A 27,077-nucleotide genomic window follows, 5' to 3' on the forward strand; every position below is an offset into this window, starting at 1 on the left:
AGTACATTTTTAAAATTTTCGATGCTCTAGAGTTCATGAGTTACTGCATTGCCTAAAGGCTGGAACATCAGTTGTAATGATACAGACAATTGTCACAAATCATTTATAAAATCAGATGATTGAGACGTAGATAAATATTTGAAAAGGTGAATTGCCCAACAGTAACACAAAAGGCACAAACTAAGTGTGTAATATGCATTTACCATCTACTGAATCCCACACAAATTCCTTTTTATTTCTTCCCACATCCCATTAAGTCGATACAGATTCTGCCACTTCACCTACAGTCTAGGTTTATATGGCCAATTAATGAATCAAAACATATTTCATGACATCCAAGTCTATGTTAAATCTGATTCTACAGGCATCATCTCTGCAGGAGCCATGTATCTATTTGTTGTCCTTACTGTATTTTGTGTTGCATGCTCTTATTATGGGTTACGATAATACGAAAGGTTGGTTTTGGCGTGGTAAAAGTGAGTGAGTCTAGTTATGTAGTCACCCTTTGTCCTTGTTCAGCTGAGGGGTTTGAGCAGGGGGTGCTTGCTAATTACTCATTCCACTTGGATAATTAACTTCACTATTACTAATTTGGTTACACTAACTTTGCTTATTTTACTAACACTGCACTAGTTTTGTTAAATCACTATACAAGATCGTTATCATTGCTGGTTTTGTAATAAAGAATCAAACATTTTTTCCCCCGACTTGGAACTCAATTATTTGGAAGTGCGTCATACAGTCCCTTGATCAGTGTCTTGGCAGTTCAAGTTTGATTTCAAAAAGGACAATTAATCATGGGCAACAAACATTGGCCTTACTTACAGTGCTACCATCCCATGAAAGAACGAAAGCATAGAATCCAAATGTTATATATTATACATACATTTTATAAATGTATAAAATGTATATACAAAATAATTTTATATATACTAATTATATATTTTCTGTTCCCCAATACACTTGCCATTGCAGAATCTCAAATTATTTTACATCCAGTACAAGTTATACCCAAGGAACACTGCAAAGCCATTATTATTATTATTACACATTTTATTAATTGAAATAACAAATCTGATGTGTTATTGATTCCCAGCTCATACTGGATTGTTGTATTAAAGCACAAAGGTAACTTGTTTAAAACATGAGTTTCTTTCAAAAACTGTAGTTACAATGCTTTTAAAATATTGTTCTCATTTATGTGAAAACAAGTGTAATTTTTGCCTTAATTATACTTGCTTGTGAATATAGAAATCAGCATTTTATATGTAAACATTAGTATTAATCAACAAATGATGTGAATAATGTTTCAGGACTTTTCTCAGATATTAAGTAAATCCTTCTAAATGAAACAGACTGGAGTCTTAGATTAACCGACATTTTCTACCTGGTCTACAACTTGCTAACAGAAATAGTTCGCTATCAAGTTATACTGGAAAAAGTAGGGAATAATTAAAGAAGATTTTTTAGGGATACGGTTTTCTGAAATAACCAAAAAGCTAAATTTGACTGGTTAAAAAGGCAGATAATGGCGGTAAATTTTAATTGATAATTTTTGATATTAAAAACATATGGTTAAAGGTTAGTTCATTAAGAGGACTTATTCAGCAGTGTATGTACTTTACCTATAAAAAATGAAATATTGTTTGAATACACATGCATTTGCAGGTATCCACTTAAGTTACATATGTTCTGGGTGATTCTGTAGGCATGTGATGAAGTCCCTGATTGGCCTGCCTTCATAACAGATTTGGTAAACAGCAACAAAGAGCGGAAATCTGTAAAAATACAAAAATCAGTGAAATAGTTGAGATAGAAACAGCAAGCAGAAAGGCTCTGTAATATCCAAAGGTTAGAAGCTTATTAACTGTATACCACAAAGGATTGTTACAACACATCTTTCCGACCTCTTGCAGAGATTTCATGGTACAGTACTGAAAAACTTTTTTTTTAAATGAATTCTCAGGCTATCGACATGACTGAAAAGGCTCTCTGCTTGATTTTTCCAATGCCAGATAGACAGCATTACTGGCAAAGCTAATGTTTTTTGCTCGTCCATAGTTTAAAAAATATTTAGACTTTTCACAACCACCAAGTGCCCAACCAGGATTTTGAAATTTAGTCCCTGTTATAAAGCAGGAAATGCACTAGACCTTGCTTCTTGAACTAATGTTACAGAATCATATAGCATCTTCCCAAGAGAACAGAGTTTCAGTTTAACATCGATGAAAGATGTTAATCTAGCATACTGTCAGTACTGTAAATGGCATTTTTGGTATTGCACAGACATCACAATAACTATGTTATTCTCCAGAGACAGGTTCATTCTTCTTTAAGTGTTTGAACAGATCTTTGGTAACAGTCAGTAGGTTATTTACATGTTCAGTCTGAAATCCGTGCATAGATAATTTCCATTTCTATTAGGATGTATTCTAGAGATGTGGAATATAGCAAATATTAATTTCACCAGCAACCAATCTTCAGACCGGAATATGGATTGTAATTGAATTTTAAATTCAGCCCTTAACAATAGTATCCCTGGAGTTGATAGCAAACCAGACAATACTATCAATACTGATTAACACTTTGTTTGTCTGGAGTGTTGTTGTGTAGGTGGAAGTGTTTGAAAATTATATGTAATTCTAAGGAGGCATTGTAGATACATTGTAAGAATAGAATTGTCCTGCTGTTAACTTAATCTTTAGCATATAAAATATCATGTAATATTGGATCAAAGAGGTCTCTATTTCAAAGTGTCTCAATAAATAAAACACTTCTTTATCCACTAGTTTCAGTGTCTCACCTGGTATTTTATTTCTATGATCAAACTTTGAGCCATCTCTCAAAATTTTTCAATGTGTAGCATGGTGCAAAATTTGATTATTTTTACCGGGATGAATTACCATGTTAAAGATGCAATATGAATGAAAGTTGCTTTTAATCACAGATTCATTAACCAATTTATTATCTCAGAGGGTTGCGGAGGCTATACTTAAAGAGGAAGTAGATGCATTTTTAAAAATTCAGGGAATTGAAGGTTAAGGAGAATCAGTGCAGAGGATGAGGCCCAGAGAGATCAGTCATGATTATATTGAAATGCAGGTAGAATAGAGGCCAAGCAGCCTATCCTTCTCATTGTTTCTTACATTGTAATAAAAGTTTGCTTAAGTACTTACTTGTTGACCAAGTTCTTCTGCTTGAGCACTTTGTAAACAGCTTCAGAAGTCTGAGGACCTTGCAACTTCTGCCCATTCAGCATCTCCCTCTCCAGTACTTCAATAGACTGGGTCAGATACAGGGAAACATTGTAAAATGTACGTGTCCAATATTACTCAGGAAGTAAATATCCTCAAATATACTATGCAGCTAAGTTGGAAGTAGTGCAACTCCAGATACAACATTACCAATAGAATGTCACAATTTTCTCCAGCAAAACACAAAACCTGGTTTACATTTTCACATGAATAAAGTGAATGAATCGGTTATTATAACAAGAAAATTTCTCAAATATGTAAAAGTACACAAAGACAAAATAAAACACAATACCAAAAACTAATTCATACCTTGCCAGTTTTCACAAAGGCTTCCGCTACCCTTCTGTTGCGGCCTCCATAACAAGTTGTAACAAGATCTGCTACTCCACAGCTCTCCAGAAAAGTGGGTGATGTAACTGATCCTTCACAAAACAACTTGGCAAATGCTAACATTTCCATCAATCCCAAACGAATAACAGCAGCTTTAGTGTTATCACCACAGCCAAGCCCATCACAGAAGCCAGCACCAACAGCCACGATATTCTGGAAAGAATGTAAACAGAAATTATCTAACTTCAAAAATTTGCCTTGCACATGGAATCATTTACCCATGAGGCAACATAATTCAAGTATATGTACATATTAATGAAGTTTGAAAAAGACCAAATCAAATTTAACATTTGCAGACTACATCACCAAGTATCTTGCAAAAAATATATATAATTTTAGAGCAAAAATGAACTACTTCTATTTACCAATTTCAGAGTCAGATTTTTTGTCATTGACATTCAGTATGTCATGAAATTTGTTGTTTGATGGCAGCAGTCGTGTAACAAAATTTACAAGTTATAATTAGAAATATTTTAAAAAGTGTAAAAAGAGCAAAATAATGAGGCAGTATTCATTGGTTCATGGACCACTCAGAAATCTGATGGAAAGGGAGGAAGCTGTTCCTAAAACAATCAGTGTCTCTCTTCAGGCTTGCACCTCCTCTCTAATGGCAGTAATGTGAAGAGGGCACGTCCTGGATTGTGATTGCCCTTCATGATGGATACCGCCTTCTTGAGGCACCAGCTTTTGAAGACGTCCTCGATAGTGGGTTGGCTGGTGCCCATGATAGACCTGGCTGAGTGTACAACCCTCCGGAACTTTCTTCTGATCCTGTACATTGGAACCTCTCCAGGGTGCAGATGTAGAAATCTGTTGGAGTCTTTGGTGACACAGCAAATCCCCTCAACCTCCTAGTGAATTATAAACTCTGGATATTAAAAGTACATTTTACTATGGAAGATTTTAAGTACAGAGGACCCCAGGAATGTGTCAGAACTTCCAGGGAATCTTTATTTTAGCTTATTTTATTCAGATACAATGCAGAATAGATCCTTCGACTGCACCATCCAACAACACCAGGCCTAACCCTTGCCTAATCATGGGACAATTTACAATGACTAAGTAATCTACCAACCAGTACACCTTTTGACTGTAGGAGGAAACTGGAGCACCCAGAGGAATCACATGCAGTCATGGGGAGAACGTACAAACCCCTTACAGACAGCAACGGGAATTGAAACCATGTTGCGGGTACTGTGAAGCGTTGTGTTAACCACTACACTACCACACAGCCATTCGGTACACCTACTGTAAATATTTGTAAGGGACTCCCAGACAGAAAGGTTTTAAAAGTAATATCATACACCGGTAAAAATATGTGGGTAGTTCTCTATAAAAAGTTCAGAAAAATTAGAAATTCAAATCAGGAACAATCATTACATGGGAGTGACAACTGAATCAAACCCAACCCCAACCTCAATGTTTTACATCTATTTAAGCTAGCCTTTTGATGCAATTATTCTGCAGCTTGTAGGAATGCTATTTTCATGAGCTGATACTTGCAGTATTGAGCGTAGAAAGCAGATCCCTTAAAGTCGATTTTAGCTCATGACCAGCGTTCTCTCCAACATGTGTAACTGAAATGCTCCCACACACAGAGCTGTTGTTGACATGCAGCTGGAATTTTGATCATTTTGAAATTATTTTAATGTAATTTTGACATCAAGTTTGAAATAATATAATTTTGAAATTACACCAACCTAATTTTGCAATACCTTGTAATTGTTAATTGATACAATCCATAAGTTTTCAAAATACTAAAGGTACCACAAACTTTATTTTGAAACATTTTAGAGCAACAATGTATTTACATTGTCAGTGTTTCAAGTTATAACACTGTTGCAAATTGTAACAAATAAATTTTAAGCTCATTGCTAAAAAACGGTCACCGATGGCGTCTAAAAACATTAACATTTAAAGTGCTGCAGTTTTCATGCCATGTTAAAATTTTTTGGCTCAGAGCAATGGTTGGCCTCTGCAGCTTTTTAAAAAAAAGTGTTAGGGAAGCATTACTCGTAACACTTTAGCTCTGACACCGGGGCCGAAGTCAGCCTACTCCCCCCCTCGAATACGGACACTTGTAACGCGGTCCCAGGCCCCGAACTCACCGCTGCAAATGGCAGCGGTATTCGGATGTACTATCTCACTGCATTTTGGGTCCAGCCGTTTCAGCTGGACTTTCACGTTGGCAATGGTGTCACAGCCACTACCAGGGGCAGATTTCCTACGAGCCAACTGCCTCCCAGTTGACCTAAAAGGCCGGCACTTGGTCCATGCCGAGATGTTCCAGACTTTCCAGCTCGGAGAAGCCAAGCTACCAGCCCTCCACCTGGATTCCGTGACCCTCTCATGTAATGAATTCACCAGGGTGTTGGCAGAATTCCCCTCCATAGTCACCCCGCAGTTCTCCACGGCCGCCCCCCCCCCCCCCCAAGCACAGCAAGGACCGCCACTGCATGCCTGAGCTCGCAGTCTCCCACCCGACAAGCTCCACCTTGCCTGGGAGGAGTTCCGTAAGATGGGAATCGTACGCTGCTCAGACAGCCCGTGGGCATCCCCACTGCTCATGGTGCCCAAGTCCGTAGGAGGATGGAGGCCCTGCGGAGACTGCAGAAGGCTCAACAACGCCACAACGGCCGACAGATCCCCGCTACCCCACATCCAGGACTTCACAGCGAATCTGCAAAGAGCGACCAGCTTCTTGAAAATTGACCAGGACAGGGGATACCATCAGATCCCAGTGCACCCCGACAACGTGCCCAAGACAGCCCTCTTCACCCCGTTCGGCTTGTTCGAATACCTGAGGATCCCTTTCGGTCTCAAGAATGAAGCCCATACCTTCCAAAGGCTCATAGACTCGGAGGGACGCAGTCTGGATTTTGTTTTCATTTACTTGGACAATATCCTGGTGGCCAGTAGTTCGCACCAAGAGCACTTGGCACATTTGCACCAGATCTGTCAATGCCTGAGCGACCACGGACAGGCAATCAATCCGACGAAGTGCCATTTCGGGCTGACGGAGATCGACTTCTTGGGCCACAGAATCAACCAACACGGCGCAGTTGCCCTACTGGACAAGGTCCAGGCCATCTGCCAGTTCCCCAAGCCCAGCATGGTCAAGGGCCTGCAGAAGTTCGTAGGGATGGTCAACTTTTATCATCGGTTCGTGCCAGCGGTGGCATACATCATGAGACTCTTGTTCCACCTGATGGCCGGCAAGGCCAAAGAAGTGGCATGGGACACGGAGTCCACGGAGGCATTCGAACAGGCCAAGGAGGCGCTGGCAGAGGCGGCCCTCCTAGTGCACCCGTGAGTCGATGTACCCATGGAACTCACAGTCAACGCTTCCGACACAGCAGTCGGCAGAGTCCTTTGTCCTGGACAAAGAGTTGCTAGCGCTCTACCTGGCTGTCCGGTATTTCTGGTACTTCCTCGAGGGAAGGGAGTTCACTGTGTATATGGACCACATGCCCCTCACCTTTGCGCTGGCCAAGGTATCGGACCCATGGTCAGCTCAACAGCAGAGACACCTGTCCTTTATTTCAGAATTCACCATGGATGTCCACCACATCGCAGGGAAGAACAACGTCATCACCGACACACTGCCTCACCCCTGCCTCCACTCAGCAGGCATATCGTCCACAGGAATAGACTACGCCGCACTGGCGGAAGCACAGCGGTTGGACACCGAGATCCCGGTTTACGTTCACGTCTGGTTTGTGGACAGCACTGGCGCAGCTCCTGGGCTCCCAGCTGCATCACACCACGGTGTACCATCTCCAGTCCAACGGTTTGGTAGAGCGATTCCACTGGCATCTCAAGTCGGCACTGATGGCACACCTCAGGGGCTCCAACTGGACAGACGAGCTTCCCTGGGTCCTACTGGCCATCCGCACAGCCCCCAAGGAGGACCTGGGCACCTCCTCGGCAGAATTGGTCTACAGTGCTCCCCTGACGGTCCCAGGCAAGTTTGTACCAGAGGCCCGAGGTTCGGAAGAAACTCCAGCTGCAGTGCTAACAAGGCTGCAGGACAAGGTAGGGACCCTGGCGCCAGTCCCGACTTCCAGGCATGGTCCCACGCCATCCTTCACCACTAAAGACCTCCAAGACTGTGAGTATGTTTTTATTCGCAAGGGCATGCACAGGTCACCTCTACAGTGGCTGTACGAGGGACCCTTCAAGGTGATCCGGCACAATGGAACCACGTGTGTCGTGGAGGTGGGTGGCCGGGAAGAGACTTTTACAGTGGACCGCCTCAAACCGGCGCCCTTGGACATTGAGCAACCAGTGAGGGTACCCGCATCGCGCCAGTGAGGCCGGTCACCCAGGCAAGCCACACAGACTGGGGGCTCCACTTCCCCGATGGACGTTTCTGGGTGGGGGGGTGTGGCAGCCCGCACACGTGGGACTCGAACCGCCATCGGGAGCTGCGGGCAGACACACAGTAGCGCGTTTGTAACTGCCCACTCAGAGCGGACCTTCCGGGGACAGTCTGACGTCATGTCCGCCCCGCGGGTTGCAGGGGCCCATGGGAGGGGAGATTTAAGCGCACAATTTGGATCAGTAAAGGCAGTCTGAGTTCAGCTCTCTCTGCCTCCGTGTGTTTCTTTAGTAGCACGTTGTGCACGACTACAGGCTCTTCAAGTGTCCCTTCAGACACTTTATAAACACGCTGACAGCTTCCACCTCCACCATCTTTTCAGGCTGAACATATCACACCAAACAACTTGCAGAGTGCCTATGTGCTATCCATAAAAATACCTGTGATAAGCAGGGTGCAGAGTACTTTCCTATGTTCATGATATTTATTGCTTATTTATTACTTCTTTCTTTCTGCATTTGCAGTTTATCGTCTTTTGCACATTGGCTGGACACCCAAGTTAGTGTGGCCTTTCATTGACTCTGTTATGATTATTATTCTAAGGGTTTATTGAGTCCGTCCACAGGGAAATGAATCTCAGGATTGTATACTGTGTACTTTGATCATAAATTTACTTCGAAGCTTATTCTTATCTCGCCTTCCTTACTATTCTTTCCTCCCAACCCATTTTCCTTGTTTTTAAACTGAATTAAATCAGTTCATTTCAAACTTCAACTTCTTGTTGCTGCTGCCATCAGGAAGGTGGGTACAGGAGCCTCAGGACTCATTCCACAGGTTCGGGAACAGTCAGGCTCTTGAACCAAAGTGGACAAGTTCACTCACCCCATCACTGAAATGGTTCCACAACCTATGGAGTCACTTCCAAAGACTATTCATTTATGTACTTGACATTTATTGCTTATTTATTATTATTGTCTTCATCTTCGCACTTACACACAAGTTGAATGCCCAGATGGTACTATCTTTCACTGATTCTATAATGGATTTATTGAGTATGCCCCCAGGAAATTGAATCTCAGAGTTGTATACATGTACTTTGATAATAAGTTTGCTTGGAGCTTTGAGATGGGTAAAATGCAGGGAAGACTGATGCTAGAAAAGGAGGTAGTAATGGGCCAAATACAGAAACTAAAGTTCAGGGAAGGCTGAGTGTGACTAGGAGAGTCTTTCCAGAATGGTCTGAACCAGCCTCTTGCCAGAGACTCGGGAACGCAGTCTCTGCTTTTTTTAAGCCTGGCAGTGAAGTTGATCTCACTGGTCCGCTGCATTCTTAGGTTAAGCAGCATGGTCCAGGTGGTAACTAAGCCTCGGGCAGTACGATGAAGTGGTTCTACTGTCAAACCACCGAAGAGAGGGACTGAGTTCAATCTGTCAAAGCCTCCAAGAGTTTGGTTCTATGCTTTGCTTCTGGCTGCACAGAACTGGCGTGCCAATTGAAGACAAAAGATTTTGCAGCTGCTGGCAATCTTGATTGACACACACAAAATGCTTGAGGAACTCGGCAAGTCAGACAGCATTTACAGAGGTAAAGGAACTATCCACATTTTGGAGTCTTGGCCTGAAACACTGAACGTTCATCTCTTTCTGTAGATACTGCCTGACCTGCTGAGGTCCTCCAGCATTTCATGCGTGTTGTGTGGCAGCTGAAGTACTAGCTCCCAAATTCAAGAAATTTGCACAAACCAGTGGATGCACTAATTAGCATTCTCTCGAAAACCCTGCTGCAGTCTGCACCAGGCAGACATGTGACAGAAAGCAAGAGCACTAAAGGAGCAAAGAGCATGTGAGCACAAAGGTCATGATTTATCACAACTGGCACTCCCTAACACAACCACCTCAACAATCCCACAATTTAATGGAGGACAAACACCTGAATTATGTTGATAGCTTTCAAGTCTACGATGGTGGTGAACATTGGTAGCTCGGTTTGAGCCAGGGAAGAGAAGCACTTATTCAAATACTCCAGAACAATGGTTACCCACTGAATTTCATCAGAAGATGCTTACTAAGGAGAGAAAGTCACGCAGACCTTACTTAATGCGTGGCTTTGACCTACATCAAGACCATCAGAAATGACAGCTCAACTGCTCGAATCTCATGGCATCACAATCACTCACAAGCCAATGGCAATGTTAAAGAAGCTTGTCTCAAAAACTAAGGTACCAGTACAGACCACTGACTAAAGCAGCGTGGTGTATAGGGTTTCCTGTGGAGAAAGGACATTGTCTCTCAACTCGTTCATGGGAACACAAACTGGCGGTACGGAGACACAATCCACTGCCACTGCTCTCGGTACGCGAAGTCCGAGGAGGACAACACTTTAACTGAGACACCACGGAGGTTCTGGCGCAGGCAAACATGAAGCAGGCACGAGAAATTTTTGAAGCATGGTTCTCTTCTGATAACTCCATAAACAAACACATAAACATATAGATGCCACCTACGAACACCTAAGAAGGGGAAATTCTTGACTCAGGGGTAGTGCAAGTGTGGAACAAGTTGCCAGAAGTGGCAGATGCAGGTTTGATTTCAAAACTTAAGATATCTATGGATAGGAGGGGTATAGAGGGCTATGGTTCAGGTGGGTGTAAATGTGACGAGACAGAATAATAGTTCAGCATGGACTAGATGGCCAGAGGTCTATTTCTGTGCTATAACCTTCAGTCATACTCCCATGTTACACCATTTCTCATTCCTTCTAAAATCAAGTTTCCTGCAATCTCAACTCCCAACAAAATAATCAGGTTAACTCTAAATAATATTTGCTAACCATTAGCTTTTCAGGAAATTCGTGTTCCGCTGATAGACACCATCAATGAACACAAACTGGTGAGGTTAGTCAGATCAAGCAGAACTAAGCTGATGTGCAATCAGCCAGAGTGGGGAATAGAAGAGGGAAGAATATTTTTTAACCAGGAGAAATCGGTATTCATGCCATCAGTTTGGAGGCTATCCAGACAAGAATATAAAGTGTTGCTCCTCCACTGAGGGTGGCCTCATCTTGGCACAAGTGGCGGCCATGGACCATCATGTTGGAATAGGAATGAGGATTAGGAATGGTGGGCCACCAGGAAGTCCCACTTTTGGTGGATGGAGCAGAGTGGTCCCCCAATTTATGAGGGGTCTCACCAATCGAAAGGAGGCTGCAGCAGGAACACTGCCTGCAATAAATGTGCACAGCAAGTTTGCAGCTGAAGTTTTGCCTCGCCTGGAGGAACTGATTGGAGTTCTGAATGGAGGTGAGAGAGGTGGTGAATGGGCAGGTGTAGTACTTTGGCCACTTGCAAGGGTAAGTGCCAGGAGGGAGATTAGTGAGGAGGGGCAGATGTAAAGGGGAAGCATGGAAGAAGCAATCCCTGCAGAAAGTGGAGAGTGTGGGGAGGTAAAGATGTACTTGGTGGATGTGGAGACTGATGGGGTGGTAGGGAAGGACAAGAGGAACTCTTTCTCTGTTATGGCAGAGGAAAGAGGAGAAATCTTTGGAAATAGATATTCATAAATTAGTTCCAAGTCTAACAAATATTATGATTTATATTTTTTATAATTCAGTTTACAAGTAGGATACATTTTCAGGTTTCAAAATGTATGTCTTGTCATAATATTTGTAATTTTTATTTATTTATTGAAATACAGCATAGAATAGGCCCTTCCAGCCTTTTGAGCCGTGCTGCCCAACGATCCCCCGATTTAACCTTAGCCTTATCAGAGGGCAATTTACTATAACAAACCAACCTACAAACGTCTTTGGACTGTGGGAGAAAATCGGATCACCCAGAGGAAACCCACACAGCCATGGGGAGAAGGTAGAAACTCCTTACAGGCAATGGTGGGAGTTGAACCTAGGTCACTGGCACTGTAAAGTATTGTGCTAACTACTATGCCACCCATTTCCTGTATTTCTATGAACAGTGCAGAATCACGCAAATGGATATGATTTGAGCTTCTAAGTATCCTTTCATCAAAGATCTCTAAAGTGAACCAAGTCGATTAAAACTCTCTAAAGAGAATTCCTGTTCTTTGGCAATGAATTATTGATTACACTATAAACTGAAAATGTTCCCCAGGTCTGATGAGAGACCTAATACGTAGCACATCGGGGGAGGGGGAGGGGGAGGGGGAGGGGGAGGGGGAGGGGGAGGGGGAGGGGGAGGGGGAGGGGGAGGGGGAGGGGGAGGGGGAGGGGGAGGGGGAAAATAAATGCTGCCAGATGTGATGAGGGTTATTGAGAAATATGCACCTGAAATGTAATCACTATGTACTAGCTATTTACCATACTATGTAATCACTCCTATTTACTGAATATTACTATGTATTATTTTATTAGACACATTTTACTATGTATTGTTTTACTAGATACCTTATATTCTCTTAGCTACATACCATGGCAGTTAAAGAACATCTGTTTATCCTTAGCAGCACTAATTAGCTGAAATGTACTTCATATATTATACAATAGAATGGCTTATGAAGAGATAACGGTGGCAGACAGGATGCTACGAACAGGCAATGGAATGTGAGGGAGGTTAAGGGAGGCTGACTGAGAAACAACCGTGGCCAGGAATGAGGCCCAAGATGTGAACTGGAAAGAAAGAATGGTGGCACATCGAGAGTTAGTCAAGAGCGATTGATTAGTTAATGTATAGATGATATGCAACTAAAGAATGATTGGGTATGCTGATAAGACCGAAATGTAATCAAGATAAGAAATTACTATAAAGAATGCTGTACACCGGAGCTCGGCGGGCTTTCAGTGACAAGTTAATTGATTGCCTCAGCCTTTGTTTGCAAATAAAGTTTTAAACTTCTCGAAGGATCATCTGCGCCTCCTGGTCATTTCAAGTAACCACGACAGGGTCACCAGCATCTGCTGATTTTTACCTCAGATTTCCAGTTCTCTTCATTTATTTTCAAGTACTGATTAAAAATAATGGATCAGCTACCTTTAGTGCACCACATATTTCCACCGTATCACATTCTTCCACCACAGTAATTCTGAAATTCGGAGTCTGCATCAGCTCCTTAAAGATCTTCCCATGAGTTTTATTTTTGGATCCTGAAGAAACAGATAAAAATGTACAAGCATCAGATCCCACTCAACAACCACTTGAGAAAGCTTTTTAAATGTTTCAACATATCAGGATTTACAATGTTCACATTGTGACAGAATTATGTAACATTCAGGATGTTTTAATGATATACTTGTTACCTAATCAAAAAACATTTAGAAAAAGACAAGAATGAAAGTTTACAGACATGAATACAGCAAATGTAATGTCACCAACAGCCAGTCAGTGAAGGCTCCCCTTGTTCCCACTCTTTGCCTCCTGCCAATCAGCCACTGCTTTATCCATGCTAGAATCTTTCCTGCAACTTGATAAGCAGCCTCATGTGTGGCAAACTGTCAAAGGCCTTCTGAAAATCCTGTTTACAACATCAACCAATTCTCCTTTATCTATAACAAAGTGCACTGCAGTACATCTCCTTTATCTATTCTGCTTGTAACAGTATTTCTTTAAAGAATTGCAACAGATTTGTCAGTCAAGATTTTCCTGAGAAACCATGTTGACTGCAACTGTAGCCAGCCTCTCTGATACTTCAAGGCAGAATACTCTGATACAATTGTCATCTCGATTTCAACCGATGAATTAGAATTCATTTAAGACTTTACAATGCAATGTGACTAAATTACACAAAAAGAGTTTATAAGGTCAGAACTGGAATGCAAGAACAATGATGTCATATTTCCTACCAATTGTCGTCTCACAAAATTTTTCATCAGCCACTTCATTAGCAATGTTGGCCCCCATCAATACAGATATTTCAATACCAAGTTTCTCATGAATTATGTGGGATATCAACTTCAGACCATTCAAATCTTCATCAATACCCTGTAAAATTAAATACATTTAATGAAGTTTTGTACAGTTAAGCTAAATTGACTTTTCTATTAAAAATTGTCAAAAGCTTATGTATTGTAACATTATTAGCCTTTCCAGTTTAATTTTTAATTCTTAACTCCACTTTCTCACTCTATACCCTATATTCCTCAATCCCCATGGAATCCAAATCTATCATACACTTCGACATTTCCACATGGTACATTCTTATTCTCTGAGGGAACTGAAAAAGATTCCAAGCTACGAGTGTAGAAATATCTCCAAATCCTAGATGGTGAAATTTTTAATTCCAAAAACTGAAATATATTTTTAAAAGGATAGAGGGACAGTTCTGATTACTTGATATAAAAGATACTGTTGAAGGAAGTGCTTGTGAAAATTAAGTTGTTTCATCAGAAACTAAGCATTTCTTGGAGCATTTCTTCCATGCATTTGATATTGTGGTGTTTGTCGAACTTGGCGATTAGCTTGTAGACATTTCATCACCAGTCGAAGTGACGTCTTCAGTGCGCAGTTGTTGGTTTTTCTCTGGGAATTCTTGCGTTTATATAGGCCCCCATTCGCTTGCCTCAGTCCAGGTAGCTACCACTTCTGTTGACCTTCAGAGACAGGATGTAAACTCTCAATGGAAACACAAAGTGGCGGTACGGAGACATGAGGCACTGCCGTAGACCTTGGCACACGAAGACTGAAAAGGACACCACTTTAACTGGGACACCATGGAGGTTCTGGCATAGGCAAACGTGAAGCAGGCACGAGAAATTGTTGAAGCATGGTTCTCTTCTGAAAACTCCGTAACCAAATATATCAAAATAGATGGCACCTACAAACCCCTAAGGAGGGGAGCTTTTTGAGTCAGAGGGCGGTGCGAGTGGGAACAACATGACAACATGCACTCCCAGAGAGAAACACCAATAACTCTGCACTGAGGATGTCACCTTGCCTGGTGATGAAATGTCTGCAAGCTAATTGCCAAGCTCTGTGAACGCTGCAACATCAAACGCCTCAAACTGAGCTACCAATACTCACCTAAAACTTTCTCCATGCAGTTTAGAGGCAGAGTGATAAATAAGGATTATCTAATAATGGAAATCATTGCCAACAACATGGCACCCACTGTTCAAAATGTCACAATTCACAAGATCCTGTGGAGTTTTTGGTAGTTCAGTTTTCTACACTTACAAGTAACTTTTGGAAACAATTGATTCAGCAGGAAAAAGAAAGCCATTCCTTGGGAGATATACAGGAAGATTGTACGCCAACAATAACACATTATCAGAAACAATGGTGGAATTGCAAGCAGACTATTTAAGAATAGCAGTAGTAGACTCTCGAAAATAAATTTACATAAAGCATTACCTTAGTACTTTGAAAAAGTGTAACACTCATTTAAAAAAACAAAATGTAATTAAAGACAGCGGTTCACACTGCCTTAACCATCTAAAAACCACAAAATAAACATTTTCTGCTGATAAGTTGCTATTGAAGTATAGCTTTTACAATAAAAAGTATGAAATATGAAATCAATAGTAATTTGTAAATGACAGATACTAGCTGAGAAAAATGAATGCTTCGCTTTCAATAAACTGTTTTTGTTTCTGAGCGGAACATGTTGGTGAATATTTGTGTTGAATTATATTGTTACCACATTCTTATTGTCAAGATTATACTTTGTGTGACTGATAGAATTTAAATCCAGAAATTGGATTAAGTTTTCCTAGCACCACCCATCATTGGTCATACTTAATACTCCCAAACTTTAATAATGATTTTCAGCTGTTACTCAAGTTAAATCCCAATGCAGACATACATTCCTTTGTCTATCACAACTCTCGCCAACCACAGTACAATCTTATTCCACCCCTGCAATGTCTTCCCAAATCCCTTCACCCCAGGCCCCAACTCCCAAACACATTCACCTCCAACCTTATGATCTCACATCTTAATGTCTCTACAAGGCAATAATTTCAAATCAGCAATCTTTCCACATGAAGGCAATGGACCATTAAGATCCATAATATTCAGGTACTCAACACCACCTGTCCCAATATCACCCAATGTCTTTCATTTTTCTGAGCATCACTTTCTCCGTAAATACTGTCCTCCAACCTCTAGAATCAGGTGGGAAATAATACCATAGGAATAGAATTAGGCCACTTGGCTAGTTGAAGCTCTCCACCATTCCATCATAGCTGATTTACTTTCCCTCTCAACCCCATCCACCTGCCTTCTCCCTGTAACCTTTGATGCCCTTACTAATCAAGAACCTATCAACTTCTGCTTTAAATAGATCCAATGACTTGACCTCCAGAGCTCTCTGTGGCAAGGAAAACCACAAGTTTCACCACTCACGGCTAAAGAAATTGCTTCTCTTGCAATCTCCTCTTGCAAGAGATATCCCTCTTTTCTGCAGCTGCGCCATCTGGTCCTAGACTCCCCCAGTATAGAAAAAACCTCTTCACATCCACTCTTAGGCTTTTCAATATTCAGTAGGTTTCAATGAGACCTCTCCCTCATTCTTCTAAACTCCAGCAAGTACAGGCCCAAAGCCATCAAACACTACTCATCCGTCAACCCTTTCATTTTCAGGATCGCTCTAGAAAACCTCTTCTGGCTCTTCCTTAATGCCAACGTATCCTTTCTCAGATAAGGATCTAAAAATTGCTCACAATACTTGGTGTGTTCTGATCAATGCCTTATAAAGCCTCAACATTACATCCTTGCTTTTGTATTCTAGTGCCGTCAAAATGAATGCTAACATTGCATTTGCCTTCCTCACTACCAACTCAACCTGCAAGTTAACCTTAAGGGCAGGGGCTCCCAACCTTTTTCTGCCACGGACCGATACCATTCAGCAAGGCATCCATGGGCATCAGATTGGGAACCCATACTTTAGGGAATCTTGCATTAGGACTCCCAAGTCCCTTTGCACCTCCGATTTCTGAATTTTCTCCCCAGTCTTTCAGCTTTAACAGAATAGAATGGACAAAGAATTGTTGCCATTTTCCCCAAATGGTACTGCACAATAACACTTCTTTCTAACATCAGTTTTCAGGCAAACCTGTCGCAGAGTCAAAGGTCAAACCAGGGCACTTGGGATTATTTCTCTAAACTTTACATATTGCCATCAATTCTCTTATACAGATCTTGGAAGGTAAACAGGAACTTAATTTGAAAAATGCAGTTCCTCAGTGCCTTACCAGCACGCTAGCCTTGATAGACTAGTCATGGTGCCGTAATAGTGTAGCGGTTATCACGACCCTATAGAGCTTGGAGTTCAATTCCAGTGCCATTTTGTCTCTATGTCCTATCTGTGGAACGCACAAGTTTTCTCCAGGTCCATCGGTTTCCTCCCACAGTACAAAGACATACAGGGGTAGGTTAATTGCTCAGTGTAAATTGTCCCATGATTAGGTTAGGGTTAATTGGGTTTGTCAGGGGTTGCTGGGGAGGCATGCTTGAAGGCCCTACTCAGCACTGGAATGAGAAATTGAACTGCAAACATCTGACTCAGGAACAAGAATACTCCCCTCTATGTATCAGCTACCTGAAACCCTATTCCTCTTACGATCATTGTATCGATCTCAATGATTAAAGCAGAAAGAAACTGGATTGCATCTTAAAAATCAAAAAGGTGACATCAAAGTATCAGAAGGTCTGTCAGGAAGTGCAAAAATAAGCTGTACTAAATTACGGTTGAATAAGACAATGGAAGGAAAAATAAGTAAACAATCGTTCGAAAATAGTCATTGTTCATACACTTTACAGGACTCCTTTACCTTTATCAGTGAGATTCCAATCGCACCAGGCTTCATATTATTTTTTATTTCATCACAAACCTTTCCAATAAACTGATGGGGTAAAACAAAGACAAATACATCTGCTCCATCTGATGCTTCCACAATATTTGGCACGGCCACCTGTAAAACAAGAAATGATTTTATACAGGTCAGACTATAGCAAGGAGAATCTGAAAGTATACTCTTCATCTAGAAGTAAATGTTTAAATTTAATTAACATTTAGTAAAATGCAACTCACTCCACATGCATTTGAAACTCCCAAATGTCTTGCTGTTGTGGACACCCCAAAGGCAGATACTGTTTTGACTTATTACTGTTCCTTCCCGCGCCTTGTGGTGCATCAAGTGGCAATCCTGCTGTTTCTTTAGCATTTTTGTCTGTTTTTATGAGACTGAGTTGCTAACTCAATGCTCTACCCAACACAAATGAAAATGTGCAAGGATCTGGCCAAATTTGAACCCCGGGTGCCACTACACTACCTGTCATCTATTGTCTTGACTTAATCTGCTCTTATTAACTAGGGCTGCTTCATCAGCCTGTATTTAGGGATATCAATTTATTACTCCACGATCTTAAAGTGTACTGTCAACATAAAACATTACTTTATATGAATTCATCTCAGGGAGGCAAGTTCAGCTCTCTCTCCACTTTAATTTATCAGTACTTTATCTTACTTTAATTTATCAGTAAATATGGACCCAATTTTTGACTATAAAACATGAGCAGAATTGGGCCATTTGGCTCATTGGGTCTGCTCCATCATTCCATCATGGCTAATCCCAGATACCACTCAACCCCAAACATCTGCCTTCTCACCATATCTTTTGAAGCCCTGACCAATCAGGAAACTATCAACTTCTGCTTTAAATAAACCCATGGACTTAGACTCCACAGGAATCTGTGGCATAGCATTCCATAGATTCACTACCCTCTGGCTAAAAAAAATTCCTCCTTACCTCTGTTCTAAAAGGTCATCCCTCAACCTTGAGGCTGTTCCCTCTAGTTCTAAATACCCCCACCTTAGGAAACATCCTCTCCACATCCAACTTATCTAGTCCTTTCAACATTTGGTAAGTTTCAATGAGATCACCCCACATTCTTCTGAATTCCAGTGGTACAGGCCCCAAGCTGCCAAATGCCCCTCATATGTTAACCCCTTCATTCCAGGAACCATCCTCGTGAACCTCCTGAAGACTCTCTCCAATGAGAAAACATCCTTTCTGAGATTTAGGGCCCAAAACTGTTGACAATACTCCAAGTGCAGCCTGTCTAGTGTCTTATAAAGACTCAGCATAATCTCCTTGCTTTTATATTCTCTTCCCCTTGAAATAAATGCCAATTTTGCATTTGTCTTCTTTACCACAGACTCAACCTGTAAACTAAACTTCTGGGAGTCTTACATAAGGACTCCCAAGTCCCTCCGTACCTCCGATATTTGAATTTTCTCCCCAGTTAGATAACAGCCTGCACTATTGTTCCTTTTATCAAAATGCATTATCATACGTTTCCTAACAGTGTATTCCATCTGCCACTTTTTTTTGCCCATTCTCCCAATTTGTTTAAGTCCTGCTGCAATCACATTACCTCCTCAGCACTTCCTACCCGTCCACCCATCTTCAGATCATCCGCAAACTTGCCACAAAGCCATCAATTCCATTATCTAAAGCACTGATAAACAATGTGAAAGCAGTCCCAGTCCCCTGAGGAACACAACTAGTCACTGGCAGCCAACCAGAAAAGGCCCCTTTATTCCCATATCCAGCCTCCTGCCTCTCAGCCATTCTTCTATCCATGCCGGTATCTTTCCTGTACGCCACAGGATTTTATCTTGTTAAGTAGCCTCAGGTGTGGCACCTTTTCAAATGCCTTCTGGAAATCCAAGTAAATGACATCCACAACCTCTCCTTTGTCCACCCTGCTTGTTACTTCCTGGAAGAACTCTAACAGATTTGCCAGGTAAGAATTCCTTTTACAGAAACCATGCTTTGACTTATTTTATCATTAGACTTCAAGTACCCAAAACCTCATCCTTAATAATACACTCCAACAATTCTTTTGCCTTCCTCCCTTCTTAAAGAATGGAGTGACATTTGCAATCTTCCAGTCCTTCGTGTTCATATCAGAATCAAGTGATTCTTGAAAGATCGCCAATGTTACAAAAGGAGTTTTAGCACATTTGTACGTGTAGGTTTCGGAGTTTGATAAAATGCATTACAGGTTTCATAAGGTACCTCACCTTGTTTCATTTGCAAAAACATGTATTGCTGACCCCGATACTCTTGGACGATTCCAGAGTTATTGAACAGGTTGGCCAACGCAGTCGCTTTGAAACTGCCAGAGCTTTGGGAGCAAAATGCCGTTCCTTGGTTTATACAAGCTGAGGCCCAGTTCGCTCTGTGAGAAATCACCACCGACGACACCAAATTCTACTGTGTGGTAGCAACTCCACAGCAACTCCACAACTGTGAGAGTGGCGAGTCTGCTTGAACACCCACCTGAACACGACGAATAACGATCCCCGTAAACTCACCTCTAACAGACTTTTGGACTATCAGGACCAGGATCTGAGTTGTTCTCCTTACCTGGTCTGGTGATATTAGGCCTTCGGAGCCAACAGATCACATATTCCCTCTCCTGGGAAATCACCATGCTTGTTTTATTTTTAAAGAGCTCTTCATGGAGCAACTGCCTGATCAGGTTCGCATAGCCCTCACTAATGCACCCGTGATGGATGATAGGGAGCTTGCTGATAGTCTACACTCAACTACACAGCGGGGCATCATTTCTCCTCCTTTCCTACCTCAATAAGCCCACTCAGCAAGGCCCCTAACATAAGGGCATCCACAGCGGAGAGACAGACTTGGGCGTTCATCGGCTTCAGGGTTGCTCAGTTTGAAACACCATCTAATACTTCTTCTGTCCGTGGAACCCAATGCATTTCAGACCTCTGGGCTACGATGGCCTAGAACCTCGGCGTTAGGTTATCTCACACCACAGCGTATTACCAAGAGTCCAATGGCCTTTGCGAGCAGTTTCATGGCTCCTTAAGGGCTGTTCTGAGGGCTTCCCTGATGGATGAGTGTTGGCATGATCGTCTCCCGTGGGTTCTGCTGGGGCTCAGAACAGCTTCAAAAGAAGATCTGCAGTATTCTGTGGCAGAGATGATAGGTGGCAGGCATTGAGTGCCAGGTGTTTTCATTCCTGGTCCCATGACCGCCTGGTCAGCCTCTCCACACCTTTCCACTCTCCTCAGTAAATTCAATAACCTTTCAGCTATTCCTACCTCCCATCATGGTGTACATTACTCTTTGACCTACATTCTGCCTTGTCTGGTTTTATCCACCATGATGCACTTGGACATCCACTGAGGTCCCCTTACAATGACCCATTCCACATTCTGGACCGGGGAAAAAAAGACTTTTATCATAGAGAAGAGAGGTAAACATGAGCATATTTCAGTAGATGGCCTTAAACCGGCCCACCAAGACTTGGAGTATTCCGCGACCATGTTCCTGGCATGAAGACATGACTATGAGCATGTCAACACACTCTGGATGAGCTAGAGGCACCTACGGTTCCTCCACCCATGAAAAACTGGGCCCCAGCCAGGCAGCTCGTCCAAGCTAATGCTGATTTTAGTGAATTCTCTGGGTCCTGTGAAGGGTAACATAATTGGGAGAAATGTACATAATTCACAACCACCGACTTTGAGTTGGGTTTCAGTTTAAGAGGCTGGCCTAATGTGATGGCATTTTTATTAACAAGTTTTAGTGCACTTTTGTGTGCAGGTTTTGGAGTTCAATAATGTGTGTTACAGTTTCATTAAACATAACACTCCTCTCATTTATTTGTGGAAAATCTATACAAATACATGCTTTTAAAAGGTCCTTGAAGAGTACTGTCATCACGAGGTACACTTATTTATTGAGATACAGTGTGGAATAACCCTTTCCAGACCTTTTGAGCTGCACGCCCAGCAACATCTGGTTTAATCCTGGCCTAATTCATAGGACAATTTATAATGACCAATTAACATACCAACTGGCTCATCTTTGGTCTGTGGGAGGAAACTGGAGCAACCAGAGGAAACCTGTGTGGTCACAGGGAGAATGTACAAACTTCTTACAGGCAGCGGTGGCTCCTTGCTTATATATTCTATGCTTAGCTAGCAAAGGAAAGCACATCATACCCCTTTTTAACCACCTTATGACCAATAAGCCACAATGGATAACTTCACTCGCCACAACACTGAACTAATTCTACAACTGGTGGACTCATTTTCAAGGACTTTGCAACTTGTTCTCAATATTATTATTATTATTTTGGATATTTTCGTATTTTGACAATTTGTTATTATTTGCATATTGGCTACTTATCCATCTTGGTTTGTGTGCAACTTCTCATTGACTCCATCATGTTTCTTTGTATTTACTGTGAATACCCCCAAGAAGATGAATCTCGGGTAACATATGCTGACAATGTATTTTGTTAATAAATTTAATTTGAATCAGGTTAGCTATGCCAGAGTTACACCTAGTCTGGGGAACAATTGGTAAACTATCTTAGGTTCGAAGAAGTATTTCATCAATGCAGCTCTGTGACTTACCACATTTTCTGGAATCTTGTGACCTGGCAAATACTTAACATTCTCATGCTCTGTGTTTATTATTTCTGTGAGTTTTCTTCCATTTATCATCTCTTCATAAACCCACATTTTAACAGTAGGGTTGAATTGCTTCAAATTTACAATATTTTTGCCAATAATTATGGCAATAACAGATCCCCTGAAAGAATCAGAGAAAAGTTTGTTACACTTACAACATATACATCAAATATAACAGGTCAAATCTAACCTCCTCAATCTCTCCATCATTATGCACCACCAAAGATAGCTCTGGGAATGAAGTAATTTTGACATTTTTGATATTGATGTGCCACAACATAATTTGTGATGCCAGCTGGGACATATGGAATGTGTACATTTTCCCCAATTTTCCAAAAGCAACAGGAGAGAAGGCTTTGATGTATTGGCACTAAGATACCATGGACACTGAAATGAAAACGATGATCAACCTCTTAAGATAAAACTTTGTAACTACTTATTGATGCGCACCACCCGTTGGTTCCTACAACCAATGAGCTCACTTTCAAGGACTCTTCATCTCACATTCTCAATATTTATTGTTTATTTATTTATTATTATTAGCATTTTTCTTTCTTTTTGTATTGCACTATTTGCTGACTTCTGCACTCTGGGGGATCACCCAAGTTGGGCTCCCTTTCATTGACTATTATGGCTAGTATTCTATAGATTTATTGAGAATGTCCACAAGAAAATGAATCTCTGGGAAGTATACAGTGACATATATGTAATCTGATAATAAACTTACTTTAAACAGCTCTCCCCTCATTTTTGTGGCAATGTCAGAAGTTCTATACTTGTTGCAAAATTATGAAGCATGTGACAGTTATAACAGAGTCAGTAAATACTAATTTAACTTTCCACAACCACATTTCAGTCTAAGCAGTAGAACAAGGGTAAGGTGTGTAAAGTAGAAAAATATCCTAGGTTTTTCCATGTATGTGTATTGAAGAACATTTGACATGAGGCCACAAACAAGGAGCAATTAGCCCACAGAATTGCTCAAACAACTATCTTTTGAAACAGTCCTAGAAGAGGAGAAAGTGGTAAAGTACAGAGGCTTGGAGAGAGTTAAAGGCCCAGGCAGTAGAAAATGTGGTTATCAATGATAGAACAACTGAAGAAATGAAGAAAAATCCAAATTTTAATAAATGCAGATAAATTAGATGGAATTATAATTATAGTTCAATGTGTTGTTGTGGTTTGAAACCATTTCAGAATTAACTTTAAAATATTATTTAACCAGGAATCAATACAGTAAGTGGATACAGGAGAGTCGGTGAAAAGTAAACATTTGAATACTTGGGTAACTCAATTTTTTGGCGAAAGAATGAGGAAGACTGAAAAGTACTCCAGATCTCCCATCACTAACAGCTTCTGCATTTTGTATCTAAATGGAGTTCTGAAAAATACACACCATTATATTTAAGGGGAGAGGATTATTCTTAAAGTCACATCAACATTTGCCTTTATAGTTTTTTGATGTGCTCTGTTGAAAGAGAATGTCACACCGTCACCCGAGAAGCTCCTATGGAAAGCTTTCCACATCTTCATAACCCTACAGATAAGGTGAGAAAACTGCAACTGTGTGTGGGTCCAATAAAAGGTACTGGTGACAGGATTAATATTGTCACAAGTACCAAGATATACTGAAAAGCTTTTGTCTTGCGTGTGACTGAGGCAGATGATGCCATACATCAAAGTAGCAACAAGAAAAATTGAAAGCAGAATATGGTGTTGCAGGCACATAAAAAGTGCAGCAGAGGAAGCAAGTGGATGAGCCATGACGGTGTGTCAAGAGCTCTTTAGTTTAAAGCAGAGGTTTCCAACCTGGTTCCACAGACACCTCTGTTAACTGTAGGCATTCAAGACATGAAAAAGGTTGTTAACCCCTGGTCTAAAAGGTCCATTCAAGAGTTTGATAACAGTGAGGTAGAAGCTGTCCTTGTGTCTTTTGGTAGGTGCTTTCAAGCTTTTGTATTTTCTGTCCTACTAGAGAGAGAAGAAGAGAGAATGACTAGAGAGAAAGGGCCTTAATTATGTTGGCTGCTTTCCTGAGGCAATAGGAATTGTGGAGAAAGTCAACAGAGGAGAATGTGGTTTATGTGATTGGCTGGGAAGTGTTCACAAGTCTTTGCAATTTCTCAGAGTCTTGGGCTGAGCAGTTGCCAGAAAAGAATGTTTTCTATGGTGCTTCTGAAATAAGTTGGTAAAGGTCATTGGGGCATCACTATCATTATGTGCCATGTCATATGACATGGGCAATCATGGTCCCAGCACCATGATTGTTTTTGACAAATTTTTCTACAGAAGTGGTATGCTATTGCCGTCTTCTAGTGGCATCTATACAAGATGTGTGACCCCAGATATTATCAATACTCTTCAGAGAATGTCTGCCCGGCATAACTAGGATTTGTGATATGTACCAGCTGCTCATATGGCCCTGATCAGGGGGCTAAGCAGGTGCTACATGTGGCCAAGGGTGACCTGCAGACTAGTGGAGGGAAAGAGCACCTTACACCTCCTTTGGTACAGATGCATCTCCACCGTGCCACCTAGGATGTAATTGGGAATATATTCGAATTTCCCTAGCTTTCTGAGGTTGGAGAGATGCTGATGTACTTGCTTGGTCATAATGTCCACATGGTGGACCATGACAAATTGTTGGTGATACTTGTACCCAGGAACTTGAAGCTCTCAACCAACTCCACCTCAACACCATTAATACAAACAACAAAGTGTAGTCCATTCCAGTTCTTGTAATCAACGATCAGCTCCTTATGTTTTTCTGACACTGAGGGAGAGCTGCTGTCTTAACTGAATAATGAAATAATTATAAAAATGACCGATCCTGCAGATGCTAGAAATCCAGAGCAACACACACAAAATGCTGGAGGAATTCAGCATGTAAGGCAGCATCTATAGAAATGAATAAACAGTTGACATTTCAGGCTGAGACCCTTCATCAGGGCTGAAATAATTTCCGACTGCAATACCAGCATGCAAACCCTCAGCAATCTTTAGGTTTAAAAGATCTCTTCAACTACAGGTATCCTGGCAACAGGTATGCCTTATGTCTTCTTTTTAACTTAACCCTAGTATTATGTATGTATAATATCTGAAGGACCTTATAATCAGGTGTACCAGGTCTTAGAAACCAATTATAATTACCAAATTCAGGTGTGTCATTTTGTTTCAGAAAATTGGTGAAATGGCTTCCGGATCAATTTACTAACCAGATAAAGTACCCTGATTTAATAGGTAAAGGACTAAATGCAGGATGGAATTTTGAGAGCCAATAACTGAAGGAAGTTATTAAGGGTAGGATTACCTTAATCTTACCAACAAGCAGAAATCATAAAGAAATAATGATACCCTTTAACAATCATTTCTGGATGAAGAATGAATTAGAAAATGGGGATAAGGGTTCAACAACTGGATAATCTTCACACAATGAAGAATCACCGTGATAATCCATATGAATATCACTACCAGACACCAGACTTATAGTTCTTTACAGTTTCATGTTCTTAATCGAAGCCTCTTGGCGACAATGAGCAATATCACATTCCGAGCTAGCAGCATGGAGCAAACAGGGAGCGGTTCTGAATTACATTCTGCACTTTGGAGTCGCAGGTCCACCAGTGAAAAACGACCCTTCCAGATACACGTCATGCAACCCGGCACAAATTAAACACAGTAACGTCCCACATACCAGTTGCCGGATCCAACGATGCAAACCTTCTTGCATTCAGACATGGTGCAGAGTTGTTATATCAGACGAGTTAGGAGTGATGAACTTAGCCGCCTTTGGAAGTGTCTCTAGCTCTAGGTTTGGAATTGGTGTAACTTCCTTACTACCTTTCCCGTAACCCGTGATTGGCTGCTGTCTCTGTCAATCATGTATCGTTTTTCACGTTGCAGAACAGTGACTGTCCAGAAGAGGGAACGTTTCCCCGAGTCGTTAACTCAACTATTCTCTCGAACAATAAATTATCGTCCGAGCTTCTAATGTATTCTATTGAATAACAAATTAAATAATAAACGTCACTTCTTCCCTGGAGCAAACGTGGAAAATCAACTCGAGCGTAAAGGCAGGAGTTCACCGAACTACAATGACTGAAATTGGAAGATAGCTTTTATTTTCCAATAAAGAGAGGTTTAAAATATAAAAGTGAAAACTGATTCTATAGAGTCTAGTTCTCCTTCGCTGTTTTTTAATTTTCGATCTATTGTTGGATTCGGAAGGAACAACAGAAAATCGGGGAGCTCTTCTCAATGGAAATTGTTGCAGTTACTAATAGATAATTAATAATAATTAGGAAACCGCAGGACATTTAGAAAAATCAGAAGACTTATCGACAAATTTGCTCGGAAGTCTCCTCTAGTTCTGTTCCAAAATTGCTTGCAGCTCTTTGAAGTTGTAACAGACTGGATACCGGGGAACCAGTGGATACAGAGTATTTAAATTTCCTGAAGGCATTCAACAAGCTGCCTTGTAAAAGGTTAAAGGCGCCAAGTCTATTGGAAAGGATAGCTAATTGACTAAGAAAAAATCAGATTGAGTCATTTTAGTATCGTCAATCAGCATTTGACGGCTGTAGTGTACTTAGTATTTCAACAATATTTGAGTAAAGTTGTAAATCTATTGTTTGATCAAGCATTCTTTGTTTACATAATTTATTATGGGTTATATGTGTTAAGTACATGAA

At 41.2% G+C, this 27,077-nt stretch overlaps 1 protein-coding gene across 1 annotated transcript; it reads right to left on the reverse strand.

Annotated features, from left to right (window-relative positions):
• Window positions 1-1,020: 1,020 nt before the first annotated feature.
• Window positions 1,021-26,362, reverse strand: LOC132392469 (glycerol-3-phosphate dehydrogenase 1-like protein). The gene is made up of 8 exons (XM_059966356.1): window positions 26,081-26,362; window positions 22,330-22,507; window positions 17,702-17,842; window positions 13,775-13,913; window positions 12,966-13,078; window positions 3,564-3,797; window positions 3,177-3,283; window positions 1,021-1,778 (listed from the first exon to the last, which is right to left on the reverse strand). Exons 1-8 carry the CDS (start codon window positions 26,122-26,124, stop codon window positions 1,682-1,684), a joined length of 1,053 nt encoding a protein of 350 aa, XP_059822339.1. The 5' UTR covers window positions 26,125-26,362; the 3' UTR covers window positions 1,021-1,681.
• Between the last annotated feature and the right edge of the window lie 715 nt (window positions 26,363-27,077).

Source organism: Hypanus sabinus, chromosome 4 (genome assembly GCF_030144855.1).
Source record: "Hypanus sabinus isolate sHypSab1 chromosome 4, sHypSab1.hap1, whole genome shotgun sequence".
Taxonomy (NCBI): Eukaryota; Metazoa; Chordata; class Chondrichthyes; order Myliobatiformes; family Dasyatidae; genus Hypanus; species Hypanus sabinus.

What these genes read in the sequence shown, in the direction of transcription:
- LOC132392469 (XM_059966356.1), bottom strand. Translation starts at nt 26,124, where the DNA reads ATGTCTGAATGCAAGAAGGTTTGCATCGTTGGATCCGGCAACTG. An exon ending in CCTTTGTGAAAACTGGCAAG is followed by an intron (nt 3,284 to 3,563) that starts GTATGAATTAGT and finishes TATCTGACCCAG; the next exon opens with TCTATTGAAGTACTGGAGAG. An exon ending in CAGAAGAACTTGGTCAACAA is followed by an intron (nt 1,779 to 3,176) that starts GTAAGTACTTAA and finishes GTATTTTTACAG; the next exon opens with ATTTCCGCTCTTTGTTGCTG.